We start from the raw sequence: 12,703 nt of genomic DNA, 5'->3' as shown, positions 1-12,703 counted from the left end.
ACCAATCACAGCTGTTGTGCTCTGGTGCGTAGTTGCATTTTTCAAGAGGTGCATGTCAGGCTATGCGTAGCCTACGGCGTAGGTTTGAAACATAAGTATAAAGCGTCCTTATGTTTTTAAAAGTATGTAACTTAAGTAACGACAGAGATTTGAAAAATAAACAGCAGTTCTGTTACATCACTGCAGGAATGATTAATCTGATTACTTTGTAACACTGGTTTTGTGCTTCTGTTTGTAGATTGTGTTCCAGTTACCCTCAAAAACTGCTGGTGCCCGTTTGGATCACAGATAAAGAGCTGGAGAGCGTGGCTTCCTTCAGGTCCTGGAAGAGAATTCCTGTGGTGGTGTACAGGTAAGATAACCTGCACTCAACTTGAGAGACCAATTTTAAAATAACGCAGAGGAGGGGTGCCTGGGTATCTCAGCGAGTATTCACGCTGACTACCACCCCTGGAGTCACGAGTTCGAATCCAGGGCGTGCTGAGTGACTCCAGCCAGGTCTCCTAAGCAACCAAATTGGCCCGGTTGCTAGGGAGGGTAGAGTCACATGGGGTAACCTCCTCGTGGTCACGATTAGGGGTTCTTGCTCTCAATGGGGCGTGTGGTAAGTTGTGCGTGGATCGTGGAGAGTAGCATGAGCCTCCACATGCTGTGAGTCTCCACGGTGTCATGCACAACGAGTCACGTGATAAGATGCACGGATTGACGGTCTCAGAAGCGGAGGCAACTGAGACTTGTCCTCCGCCACCTGGATTGAGGTGAGTAACCGCGCCACCACGAGGACCTACTAAGTAGTGGGAATTGGGCATTCCAAATTGGGATAATTTTTTTTTTTTAAAACATATCAGCTGCGTGCTCGATGGGCTTTAAAATGAAAAGCTACGGGTACTCAAGATGCATTGTTTCCAATGACTTGATCAATGAGTACCGGACATTTATGACAAGTGATCGCTGATAATCTACTGATGAATTATGCCAATGTTTACTTTAAAGTGCTTATATTGTAATAACTTGCAGATGAACGTAAGAGTGCATATTTTATTCCCCTTATCTGTTTGAATGAGCAGCTGGAAGCAGTGGAGTACAGACATTTCAAAATAAGAGTCCCCGGTGTTTTTCAGGCTTGTTTATAGTTAGAAGTCCTGTGTTATGCATCAAACCTTTATTTTCTGGTTATTGTTGGTATTTTGGTTGCACAATAAACGGCATCTGACATTTTAATTGAATTTGGACTCTTGTAACCTCTGTCTTAAGAAGGAAAGATAAAAAAAAATTTTATGCGTTCAATATATATCGAATTCAAGTCATTTTATTGTCATCTGCACAGATCACACATGGTAGAATCTTAGCGTTGAAATTTGTTATAGGCAGATTAATCTGTTCTTGCCTTTCAACACATTATTATCGGCAAAATCCAATATTGGTGGACCTCTAATTCATATGTTTTGATATATTGGAACATAAACCAATTTTAATATAATGTATGAATGTGTAAAACACATCTCGAGTATTTTAAATTTGCAGATACCCTATTTTACTGACAAAACATGTGCCCCAGCCTGTTTAAGTAAAAGAATCTGTGATGCGTGATTTTGCGGACATTCTGTACGTTCAGGTCTTAAAAAAGGTCTTAAAATCGTACATTTTATTTTTTTTAATAAAACTCTGTAGCAACCCTGAGTTCACTGTAAAACTGTAAAAATATGCTTAAAAATCCTAAAAGGGGTGAATAAAGGAAATAAATCATCAATATCAATGCTTGAGTCTCTAAGGATTGAAGCTTGCATTATTTTATTATTCCTAAAAAGTTACTGGCCAACTGGGCCAGAAAGTTACGTTTTACTTCCATTTGATACTTGGCGAGTGTTCATTTTGGGCCCTGAATATATAGGTATATATATCTAATCTGTCTGTTTCATTAATGTTTTTGTGTCAGACACCAGCGTAACGGTGCGGTGATCGCACGCTGCAGTCAGCCTGAGATCAGCTGGTGGGGCTGGAGAAACACAGAGGACGAGTATCTTGTGACGTCTATAGCGAAGGCGTGTCAGCTTGACCCGGGCCCACGGGCCTGCAGAACCAGAGGAGATGGACCGGACTCGTCCGATAGTGACTTCGGTAAGACCCTGACAAAACACTGTGGATTCAAACCTTTCGTTTACTTTTAATGACAGACATTTCAACTACTGTAGAAAGGGGTGGTAAAATCAAACCTTCGACACAGCAGTAGCAACATTTTTGCGACGCATTTAACGCAACTTCAGCCTCCATCTTATCCCAATCCAAAAATGTCCTCTCTACTAAAAAAGTGATTAAAAAGCCCATTGATATTAATAATAAACATATATATATCTGACCAAAATGTAAGGGTGTATGATTGGATATCACTCATTTATTCCATAATTTTTTTTGTAAAAGCTGTATAAAAAACATGAGTAAAATTACTTATATTAAAATACAATTCATTATAACTTTTGACCAGTAGGTGGCGCTGACACCAGGTTTATATGGTGCGGTGAGGGTGTGGTGACAATGACGCGTACAAAGTTTCATGTAAAATGTTAAAGCGTTGCCGGAATACAGCCTCAGATCCTTTTTGGCATCTTGACACTAGGCGAGAACCGTCTGGCCTCTCAAAACGCTTTTCATACATTTTTGTCGTGAGTGTCCCTAGATGATACATGACAAATTTCGTGCGAATCGGACTTCGGATATGTCACGTATAACTAATTAGTTTCTGTCCAGTGCATTTATTCAGCCATTAACTTGTTATATTATGTTATAATAATTTGTATACATTTCATTATATCTTTGGACCACAAGGTGGCGCTGGCCCCAAACTTTATAGGTACCCTCAGGGCATGGTACCAATGATGCATACCAAGTTTCGTAATGGTACGACAATGCAATTTGTAAAATACAGAATTTTACCACAAAATAAAAAATGGCCGACAGAGAAAAATTGGGTATCTTTCAACTCGTTATGCCCCAAGGAATCTAAAGAGACAAGTCTCATGATTCGTGGTGCTGTGCCGAAACTGCAGGTATCCTTAAGTCATGTATGTGATGACATATACCAAGTTTTGTCAATACGTTAAAGCGCTGCAATGGTAGAGCCTCACGTCCATTTTGGCATGCTCTCTGTCGAATTCGATGAAGCGTTATTCAAAAACAGTTTGGTCTATCAAAAAGCATTTGGTAGTATTTTGTCACCAATGTCACTAGATGTTCCACGACAAATTTAGTGCAAATTGAACATACGGTCTAGAACAGGGGTCGGCAACCTTTTTAACATAGTGCCATTTTTTTATATTTTATTTACATTAGGTTTTTCGCACCTGCATTCCAGTCTACATCTTGATGTAATCTTCATGATCACGCAGTGTGTTTTCATCAGCTGAATGGGAGGCTAAACACTATTAAAGAGTGAAGAGACACACACTGCACGTGCAAGCCATTCGTGCATCACATGCTGATCAACTCTTTAGCCCATTTCATTGAATCACACCTGCAAAATCCTAAAACTTTATTTCCAGGTTTAATTTATATTTTGAATAGACTCAGGTTTTTTAACCCACGATGTGGGTTTATGTTTTCTCTTTTAATCATTTAATGTAATTTTGAGTGTGACTAGGGTTTAAGGAGGGTGTACCTGTATGCTGGGTTGGAAATCTCAAGGATTAATAGTGGTATTTTCCTTATTACATCACGTATTGTTCTGAAAGCAAAAAGAAACAAATGTAACACGGAATGTAGGCTGTCATCCGTGCAGACTGACCGTAGCAAAGCGGGCGCGTTTACTCGCGCGATTAACCGAAAGTGCAGCGCTGCCGGCTCCTGATGCGCGAATGGCTTGCACGCACGGCACGAGTCTGTCTCGTCACATTTTAACTTTTTGTTTAGCCTCCCATTCAGCTGATGAAAACACGCTGTGTGATCATGAGGAAGGATTACGAAAAGATGTAGATTGGAATGCAGGTGCGGAAATCATATGAATAAAATAGTCTACTCCTCTCTCGCCGTTGCTGGCGTGCCAGTGATTACCCCTCTGTGTGCCTCTAGGAGGAGTTCAAAAAAGCAAATTCAACTTTGAACAGTTGGTGGCGCTATAGGGTCTGAGTAAGAAACCCCAAATTTGGGTGAGTTACATTTGAGGGTGTCCTTTATCAGTGTGCCAAATTTCATAACTTTCCCATGTACGTTTCTATGGGCTGCCATAGACTCGTGCGGAAAGAGAAGAAAAAGAACAACACTAATGGACTTTCAGTGCTTGGCCCATAAAAAACTAAAAAAAACAGATCGATGGAGGATTCCAAGAATCTGTCCACTATCAAGGCCCTTAATCCAAAAGTTCCCCAATCTTTTAGCAACACCCATTAATTCTGCTATACAGCCACTTGGTGCATCGCCAGTTGTAATTAAATTCTGTCTAAGAATAAATTCGTAACACATAGACACAATTATGGTCCTGGACTGCAGAGAAACGGTTTGTGTCAGTCATGTGATGTTGCCGTTGCATTTGTCTCCGAGAATGTTTGCAGACTGACAACAAAGAATTGTGGGATTTGCCATGGGAAAACTGCTCGTTTCCTCTCACACAGTCAATTAACGGCGTTTCCTCTCACCAGTGTCTGTCTGTTGGGAATGAGAAAGGAAGCTGCTACCGACTGTAAACTGACCTCCAAATTGCCACAAAATGAGTTTCAGGGATGTAGTCTAAATAGGAATTTGGCAGGAGGTTTTTGTGCCAAATGTGGTCTAATTACAGTTGTGACCGTACTGTCTAATGAGGTGAGAGATGCTGCCAGTATCGTCACAATCAAACTCTCCGCTTACAAATGAAACTTGTTAAAAAGGCTGTTAAGTTAATTAAAATGTAGATAGTAGTTTTCTCTGATCAGACCATGAACCGAATAGATTACCAGACGTTTAGTATGTAGACCATGTTTTACATTTTGGCATTACTGTAATGCGTCATGTCATGATGATAATGTCAATCCCAAAAATATTAATGCTCGTGACAAACACAAGCTGTTTTTCTGTAGTAAAAAAGCTTTTAGGCTTCAATTTCTTAAATAGAGAAATATAATTATGTCCTTTGGAATGAAATATGATTCAGACATTTCTTCGTTAGATTAACCCAATTATAACATGCTTTATTTCAAGCAGGGTTATATGTGATGCATTAAGTTATCCTGAGTTTCATTAAACTTAGCAATTACTCTATTAATTGGCTGTGTTTGTAGGTGAGTTCATCTTTAGACTCGTCAGGTCAGGTTTTGGCCAGTGATTCTAAAATCTCTCATCTTAATGCCGTAAGTGTATCGGCTGCCTTGGCAGGAAATGTCTGTGCTGTCATTATGCCAGATGTTTCTCTGCAGTGGCCACCATTGATTATTCCAGTCGGACAGAGCATTTTAACAGCACTATGTTGTCTCCGGCATACTATCCATACTTTTTCTGCAGTATGCAGTAGGGCCAGGTTTTGCTGACTAACTCACGATATGATACGTCATAATGCATCGCAATATCATATTTGGATTGCAATTGAAACTGCGGCAAGCACTAGTACTTTCGTGAGGTTTCAGAGAAAACTGTATGCCACTCCCTTGAATGCTACATGCAACAAAATGAGGTCATGTGAAAATTGAATTAATGCACTGGAATTAATCATTGCAGGGTGTGCCACCCAAAACATCAGCTTGCCCACCCAAATGAATTATTCTTTTTATTTTATATTTATGATTGATAATAGTAGGGGTGTAAAAATGCACGTGTTGATGAACATTCCACACATGGATTATGATATTTTATAATCGTTTTTAATGACTATAATAATAATAATAATAATACAGAGCCCGTCTCAGATGCACACTCTTACAACAGTCGCGAAGTGCATGAATGAGGAAACAGTTGCGCTTGTTTATGCTACCGAGTTCGTCGTTATTCTTAACTGCCAATAGCGCGTTTCTACAATGGCATTGGTCATTTGCTCTTTCGTGATGCTGCATCTTCGCCGCTGTTGTAGGTGTCAGTGTAACACACAAAAATACTGAATGGACCTGTAGTAATGGATTTTACATGTTAAAATAAGTAAGCAAAACAAGCTAGTTGTAGTTCTTCCACAGTGACAATAAATGAATATTATGGAATATTTGGAGAACACACTTGGAAAGGTAGTGTACTGTAATGCTGCTTTGTGTGATTTGTTCATAACGTGTTATACGCCTTTGAGTTGTTAACACGGTGACCATTCGTTCTTTTCTTTTCTCCCCAATTTGGAATGCCCAATTCCCAATGCACTCTAAGTCCTCGTGGTGGTGTGGTGACTCGCCTCAATCCGGGCGGCGGAGGACGAATCTCAGTTGCCTCCGCATCTGAGACCGTCAATCCACGCATCTTATCACGTGGCCCCACCGAACCACATTATAGCGACCACGAGGAGGTTACCCTATGTGACTACCCTCCCTAGCAACTGGGCCAATTTGGTTGCTTAGGGGACCTGGCTGGAGTCACTCAGCACGCCCTGGATTAAAACTTGTGACTCCAGGGGTGGTAGTCGGTGACCATTCTTGATTTAATGATGAGCTATTATCTGCCTATTTAGTTGACTGATTTCATTTGTTGTTCCCTTTAATGTAAATGTTCCCTTTAGATGATATGCAAGCAAATCTATTATGCAAAATCAACATACCGTCTGTGTGTTGGTTTGCATCGTCAGACATTGTTATCCTTTATTCATATTGGCTATTTGCAGTCACTGTATGTAAAAATAGGCCTACTTTAAGTCATTATAATGCGACACAGGGCTGAAAAATAACTTGGAGCTAAAAAGACAAATGCAACGGTCGTTAACTGTACATGTCACTTGATTGTGCTTCAGTTTCTTGCACACCCTGTTTTCCCATGGCACACCCAGAGCCTTGTTTGTGGACACGCCGCTGTTGCATACTGCATACTATTTTTAACATGAGTTTAAGTGTATAGTAGGCAGTACATGTTTCTAATCTCACCCACTCTCTCTTTTTCTCTCTGTTTTTCCAGACTCGTCTCTTACGGCTTGTCCCGTTCCAGACTCCAGCACTGCGGTCCAGAAGTTGTTGATTCTTGATGCACGCTCGTATACCGCTGCTGTGGCAAACCGTGCCAAGGGAGGAGGCTGCGAGTGTGAAGGTTTGTGTTGGTGGACTAAACCAGTGGTTCTCAATCCTGTCCTGGAGGCTCCTCAACACTACACATTTTGGATGTCTCCTCAATCAGACACACCTGATTCAGCTCATCAGCTTGTTAGTGGAGACTCCAAGACTTAAATTGGGTGTGTCAGAAAAGGGCGACATGCAAAATGCGCAGTGCTGTTGGGCCTCCAGGACCGGTTTGCGAACCACTGGACTAAACCACTTGTGACAGAAACATCCCGTTTTTTTCTGTGGTAAAACTTGGCATCATGAGGCGGTTGTTGATCGATTAAAGTCGATTTTTTCTCTCGTTTTGTGTGTGTGTTACCGTTTGTGTTTGTAGAGTACTATCCTAACTGTGAGGTGATGTTTATGGGCATGGCCAACATCCATTCCATCAGAAACAGCTTTCAGTCGCTCCGAGCGGTTTGCAGTCAGATTCCAGATCCTGGCAAGTAAGTGCTGTTTCACTATCGCTGTTTTAACACCTGATAGTAACATATGTCTCATTTGACCACTTGTGATCACATTGGCTATTGTGAAAGATATCAAACGTCTGAAGTTATATTTATCTCTAGCACCATGTAAACTATCAGTATCATGTCGCATTCCAACCCTGTCAATCTTAATGTAGGTCAGGAGTTCCAGACCTTCAACACCCACTGTGAGTTTTCTCTTCAGGAAATACCAGCGTTTTCTAACTGTAATCTCTCGATTGGTTCTCAGCTGGCTCTCGGCTTTGGAAAGCACCCGTTGGCTCCAGCACCTGTCCGTCATGTTGAAAGCGGCCACTCTGGTTTGCTCTGCAGTGGAGAGGGATGGGCGACCCGTCTTGGTTCATTGTTCTGACGGCTGGGATCGCACGCCTCAGATTGTGGCCCTCTCAAAGATCCTTTTGGATCCCTTCTACAGAACCATAGAGGTAGACATGAAAAATGGTTCACACTTGGCTCATGCACATATCTCATTTTGTTTTGAAAATCCTTTCAGTGCTGTTAGAAATTGTTTTGAATTAATTTAAAGCAAACACGTCATCTGATTAAATTCTGTTTCTTTCTGTAGGGTTTTCAGGTGCTGGTCGAGACAGAATGGTTGGATTATGGTCATAAGTTTGCAGATCGCTGTGGTCATCAGGAGAATGGAGATGATGTCAGTGAACAATGTCCAGTGTTCCTGCAGTGGTTGGACTGTGTGCATCAGCTGTTGAAGCAGTTTCCCTGCCTGTTTGAATTCAACGAAGCCTTTCTGGTTCGTTGCCTGTGCTTCCATTTATATATGCAGCTCTGGAAAAAATTTAGACCACTGCAAAATGATCAGTTTCTCTGGATTTACTATTTATATGTATGTGTTTGAGTAAAATGAACATTTTTGTTTTATTCTATAAACTACTGACAACATTTCTCCCAAATTCCAAATAAAAATATTGTCATTTAGAGCATTTATTTGCAGAAAATGACAACTGGTCAAAATAACAGAAAAGATACCGTGTTTTCAGACCTCGAATAATGCAAAGAAAACAAGTTCATATTCATTTATAAACAACACAATACTAATGTTTTAACTTAGGAAGAGTTCAGAAATCAATATTTGCTGGAATAACCCTTGGCATGCTCTCTACCAGTCTTTCACATTGCTGTTGGGTGAGTTTATGCCACTCCTGATGCAAAAATTCAAGCATCTCTGCTTTGTTTGATGGCTTGTGGCCATCCATCTTCCTCTTGATCACATTCCAGAGGTTTTCAATGGGGTTCAGGTCTGGAGATTGGGCTGGCCATGACAGGGTCTTGATCCGGTGCTCCTCCATCCACACCTTGATTGACCTGGCTGTGTGGTATGGAGCATTGTCCTGCTGGAAAAACCAATCCTCAGAGTTGGGGAACATTGTCAGAGCAGAAGGAAGCAAGTTTTCTTCCAGGATAACCTTGTATGTGGCTTGATTCATGCGTCCTTCACAAAGACAAATCTGCCTGATTCCAGCCTTGAAGCACCCCCAGATCATCACCGATCCTCCACCTGGTCATCTGATGGTTAGATGGAGACCTGGAGAGGCCTACAAGCCACAGTGTCTCACACCCACTGTGAAATTTGGTGGAGGATCGGTGATGATCTGGGGGTGCTTCAGCAAGGCTGGAATCAGGCAGATACGTCTTTGTGAAGGACGCATATAAAAATTTTCATTTTACTCCAACACATACCTATAAATAGTAAATCCAGAGAAACTGATAATTTTGCAGTGGTCTCTTAATTTTTTCCAGAGGGGTGGGGGGTGGTGTGTGTGTGTGTGTGTGTGTGTGTGTGTGTGTATATATATATATATATATATATATATATATATATATATATATATATATATATATATATATATATATATATATATATATATATATATACACACACACACACATACATACACACACACACGTACGTATAGTCATCAGGTTGACCAGCAGCATTTAAATGCACTTATGTAGTCTTCTAAAAATACATTCCAGAAGAGGTCGACCGATAGTGGATTTTGCCGATACGTTAACTAAGGTGGTGGAAAAGGCTGATAACTGAACAGTCAGTTAGCCGGTAGTTTTTAAAGTCAATTTATTGAATGTTATAAAATGTTTTTAGTCTTTCCTTACTATTACGAGCACCGACATTGAGGCTGCAAGAGTCCAAAATGAGAAAAATTCCAGGTGCGTGTTTGTTGTGCATTCAGTAACGACCAGAAAAAATGATGACTTGGTACAAAACTTGTTTAATTATAAACAAGTCCAAAATACGCTGGGGACTCTTATTTAGAAATGTCTGTGCTTCCAGCTCACACAAACACACAAGGGAAACAAAACATGCACTCTTACAATCACCTATAATGTATTACAATAGAATCACTATAAAGTAAACATTGTCATATAGGCTGATGATTACTGTATGAGCAGTAATTAACCCTTTAAGTTCGGATGGACCGGTGAGGAAAAAAAGAATTGTCAAAATATTAATAACTACAGTCTTGAACAACACAAAACAGGTATCATTTGAAAGCTTAGAAGCTCTACTTTACAATGTATGTAGACATTGTGACCAAAACTGAACAAGTGCTTTGAAATTTGCAGACAAATCAATAGTGTTCCGATTTTATAATTTACTAAACATTTTGCACTGTACATATGATTGTAATCAGTAAAAGCATCGAACTCATCAAATAGCCATGTGAAAGCTTTCAAAGAGTAGAATACAACCAGTCTATTTGTTTTACTCGCATACAAAAATATAGCGAGAAATAGCTAACTATATTAAGTATACTAGTAGTAGCCAAGTGTACTTTTTTCTTATTTTTTTATTTGACATTCTATATTTCAGGGTGTAAATAAGGTGGCTCAGAAAAACTGCTTTTGTTTTGTTTCCAATCATGTCAACTTTATCTGAGAAAACGTATGTGTTGATACGACAGAGCAATCAAAAGTTACAGCATTACAAAAATAATTTGTCTTGGTGTTCAGAAACGTCTCCAAACAAATAAAACATAATAATTGTACATAAGAACTAATTACCCATGCAAACAAAACAATAAATTAAGGTTGGCATAGCATGCAGACATGATTTTAGTAATGAGATTTCACAGAATGAGTTTCATTCTGTGTCATTTGAGTCATCATTGAGTCTGTGTCATGTATTTGGCGCCATCTCCTGGTGGACATATGTAACATTGTGCTTCATGTGGATTATCTAATGATCTATACATCTGATTATCTTGTGTGTGGACTCGTTTTAAAGATAATATCCTCTAAGTAATGGTATGTGATAATTTATGTTACATTTATGTTTCGTGATGTTACAAGTAAAAATGCGTCATATAAGCAACACCAACATAATTGTCAAACACATATACTTAGCTATTACTTGCTATATTTATGTTTTTCTGTGAGTAAAACAAATAGGCTGGTCGTATTCTACTCTTTGAGAGCTTTCCAACAACATATGACACATGACTATTTGATCAGTTTGATGTTTTTACAGATTTTTTTTAAATAAATTATAAAATCGGAACACTTCTGATTTATCTGCAAATTTCAAAGCACTTGTTCAGTTTTGGTCAATGTCTACATGTATTGGAAAGTAGAGCTTCTAAGCTTTCAAATTTTACCTATTTTGTGTTGGTCAAGACTAGTTATTAATATTTTTACTATTTTTTGTTTTCTCACGGATCCATCCAAGCTTAAAGGGTTAACAGTTGAATATATTGATTCAAGTGTTTGTTTTGTTTTTTGTAGGTGAAACTGGTTCAGCACACATACTCGTGTCTGTATGGCACTTTCCTCTGTAATAACGCTAAAGAACGAGAAGCACGTAACGTATATAAACGCACCTGCTCTGTCTGGTCCCTCCTGCGCACCGGCAACAAGAACTTCCAGAACTTTCTCTACATCCCCTGCCATGATATGGTGAGCTCACAAACACAGTTACTTTAAAGAATACTTTACGGCTTTCATTGCTTTTGATTAACTGGCCCTTTCCAATTCCTGTACATGTCAAACTGAACTCGTTTCTCGCTGTTAATGTAGAGTCAGTCCATCTCAAGTGGTCCAATACAGGTTGCTTGACCATTTTTAATTTTCCTATTTTTATTTGAGTGATTACCTCTATGTATTGGTATTGCAAAACCATCCGTTTTTTATTTTACTTGATTTAGCCACGACGGCCATCTTTGTGTAGTGGCACACGACAAAGTTTGGTTATACAGCGGTTTATGGAAACCTCAGTATCTCGGCTCAGGATGATCCTAGCACCTTGGAACAAAACCTGATCTCTAAAGCACATTATGCACATGCACATTGACCCTAAAAGTGGAACTTTGAGCAATCTTGAGCATTACATTAGGACTTAAGTTCTAACGCTAAGGAACAAGAATGTGCCAAATGTTTATATATATGCATGTGCATAATGTGCTCTAGAGATCAGGTTTTGTTCCAAGGAGACAGGACCATCCTGAGCTGAGATATTGAGGTTTCCGTAAACAGCTGTATAACCTAAATTTGTTGTGTGCCATTACACAAAGATGGCCGTCATGGTTAAACCAAGTGAAATAAAAAACTGATGGTTTTGCAATACCAATACACAGAGGTAATCACTAAAAAAAATTTTTTGGAAAGTTAAAAATGGTCAAGCAAACAACTTTATAATTATTGGACCACTTGAGATTGACTGACCCTATATGAAACATATCTGTATAATGCTCGCCACGTATCTATAGCGAGTCTTGTGTCATGATTTTGTTTGGCGACTCCTGATGCAGGTTTTGCAGCCGGTATGTCACACACGTGCTCTGCAGTTGTGGACGGCCATTTATCTGCCAACGTCTTCTCCGTGCACAGCGGCCGAAGACGCCATGGAGATCTACCTGAGCCCATCAGCGCAGGGAGAAGAATTCACGGCACGCTCTCTCGACAGGTATGATTCAGAACGGCTTAAATTTTTACTCAATGGTTTGATCTGTTGCCACTGCCTTCAAACGTCCACACTGCCAGTTAAAACACTTCTGT

General features: G+C 39.8%; 1 protein-coding gene across 6 annotated transcripts in view; it reads left to right on the top strand.

Annotated features, from left to right (window-relative positions):
- LOC127423130 (myotubularin-related protein 4-like) overlaps positions 1–12,703 on the top strand; it is an 86,852-nt gene that overhangs the window by 62,486 nt on the left and 11,663 nt on the right. For all 6 annotated transcript variants that reach the window (XM_051667233.1, XM_051667242.1, XM_051667251.1 and 3 more), the window contains 8 exons: positions 239–352; positions 1,937–2,118; positions 7,045–7,173; positions 7,519–7,630; positions 7,902–8,097; positions 8,238–8,423; positions 11,435–11,605; positions 12,457–12,611. In XM_051667233.1, the coding sequence (XP_051523193.1) occupies positions 239–352; positions 1,937–2,118; positions 7,045–7,173; positions 7,519–7,630; positions 7,902–8,097; positions 8,238–8,423; positions 11,435–11,605; positions 12,457–12,611 (1,245 nt within the window). The remainder of the gene's footprint in view (positions 1–238; positions 353–1,936; positions 2,119–7,044; positions 7,174–7,518; positions 7,631–7,901; positions 8,098–8,237; positions 8,424–11,434; positions 11,606–12,456; positions 12,612–12,703) is intronic.

This window comes from Myxocyprinus asiaticus, chromosome 3 (assembly GCF_019703515.2).
Source record: "Myxocyprinus asiaticus isolate MX2 ecotype Aquarium Trade chromosome 3, UBuf_Myxa_2, whole genome shotgun sequence".
Classification (NCBI taxonomy): Eukaryota; Metazoa; Chordata; class Actinopteri; order Cypriniformes; family Catostomidae; genus Myxocyprinus; species Myxocyprinus asiaticus.
The sequence above is the reverse complement of the archived record's forward strand: the minus strand, read 5'-3'. Positions and strand labels throughout refer to the sequence as shown.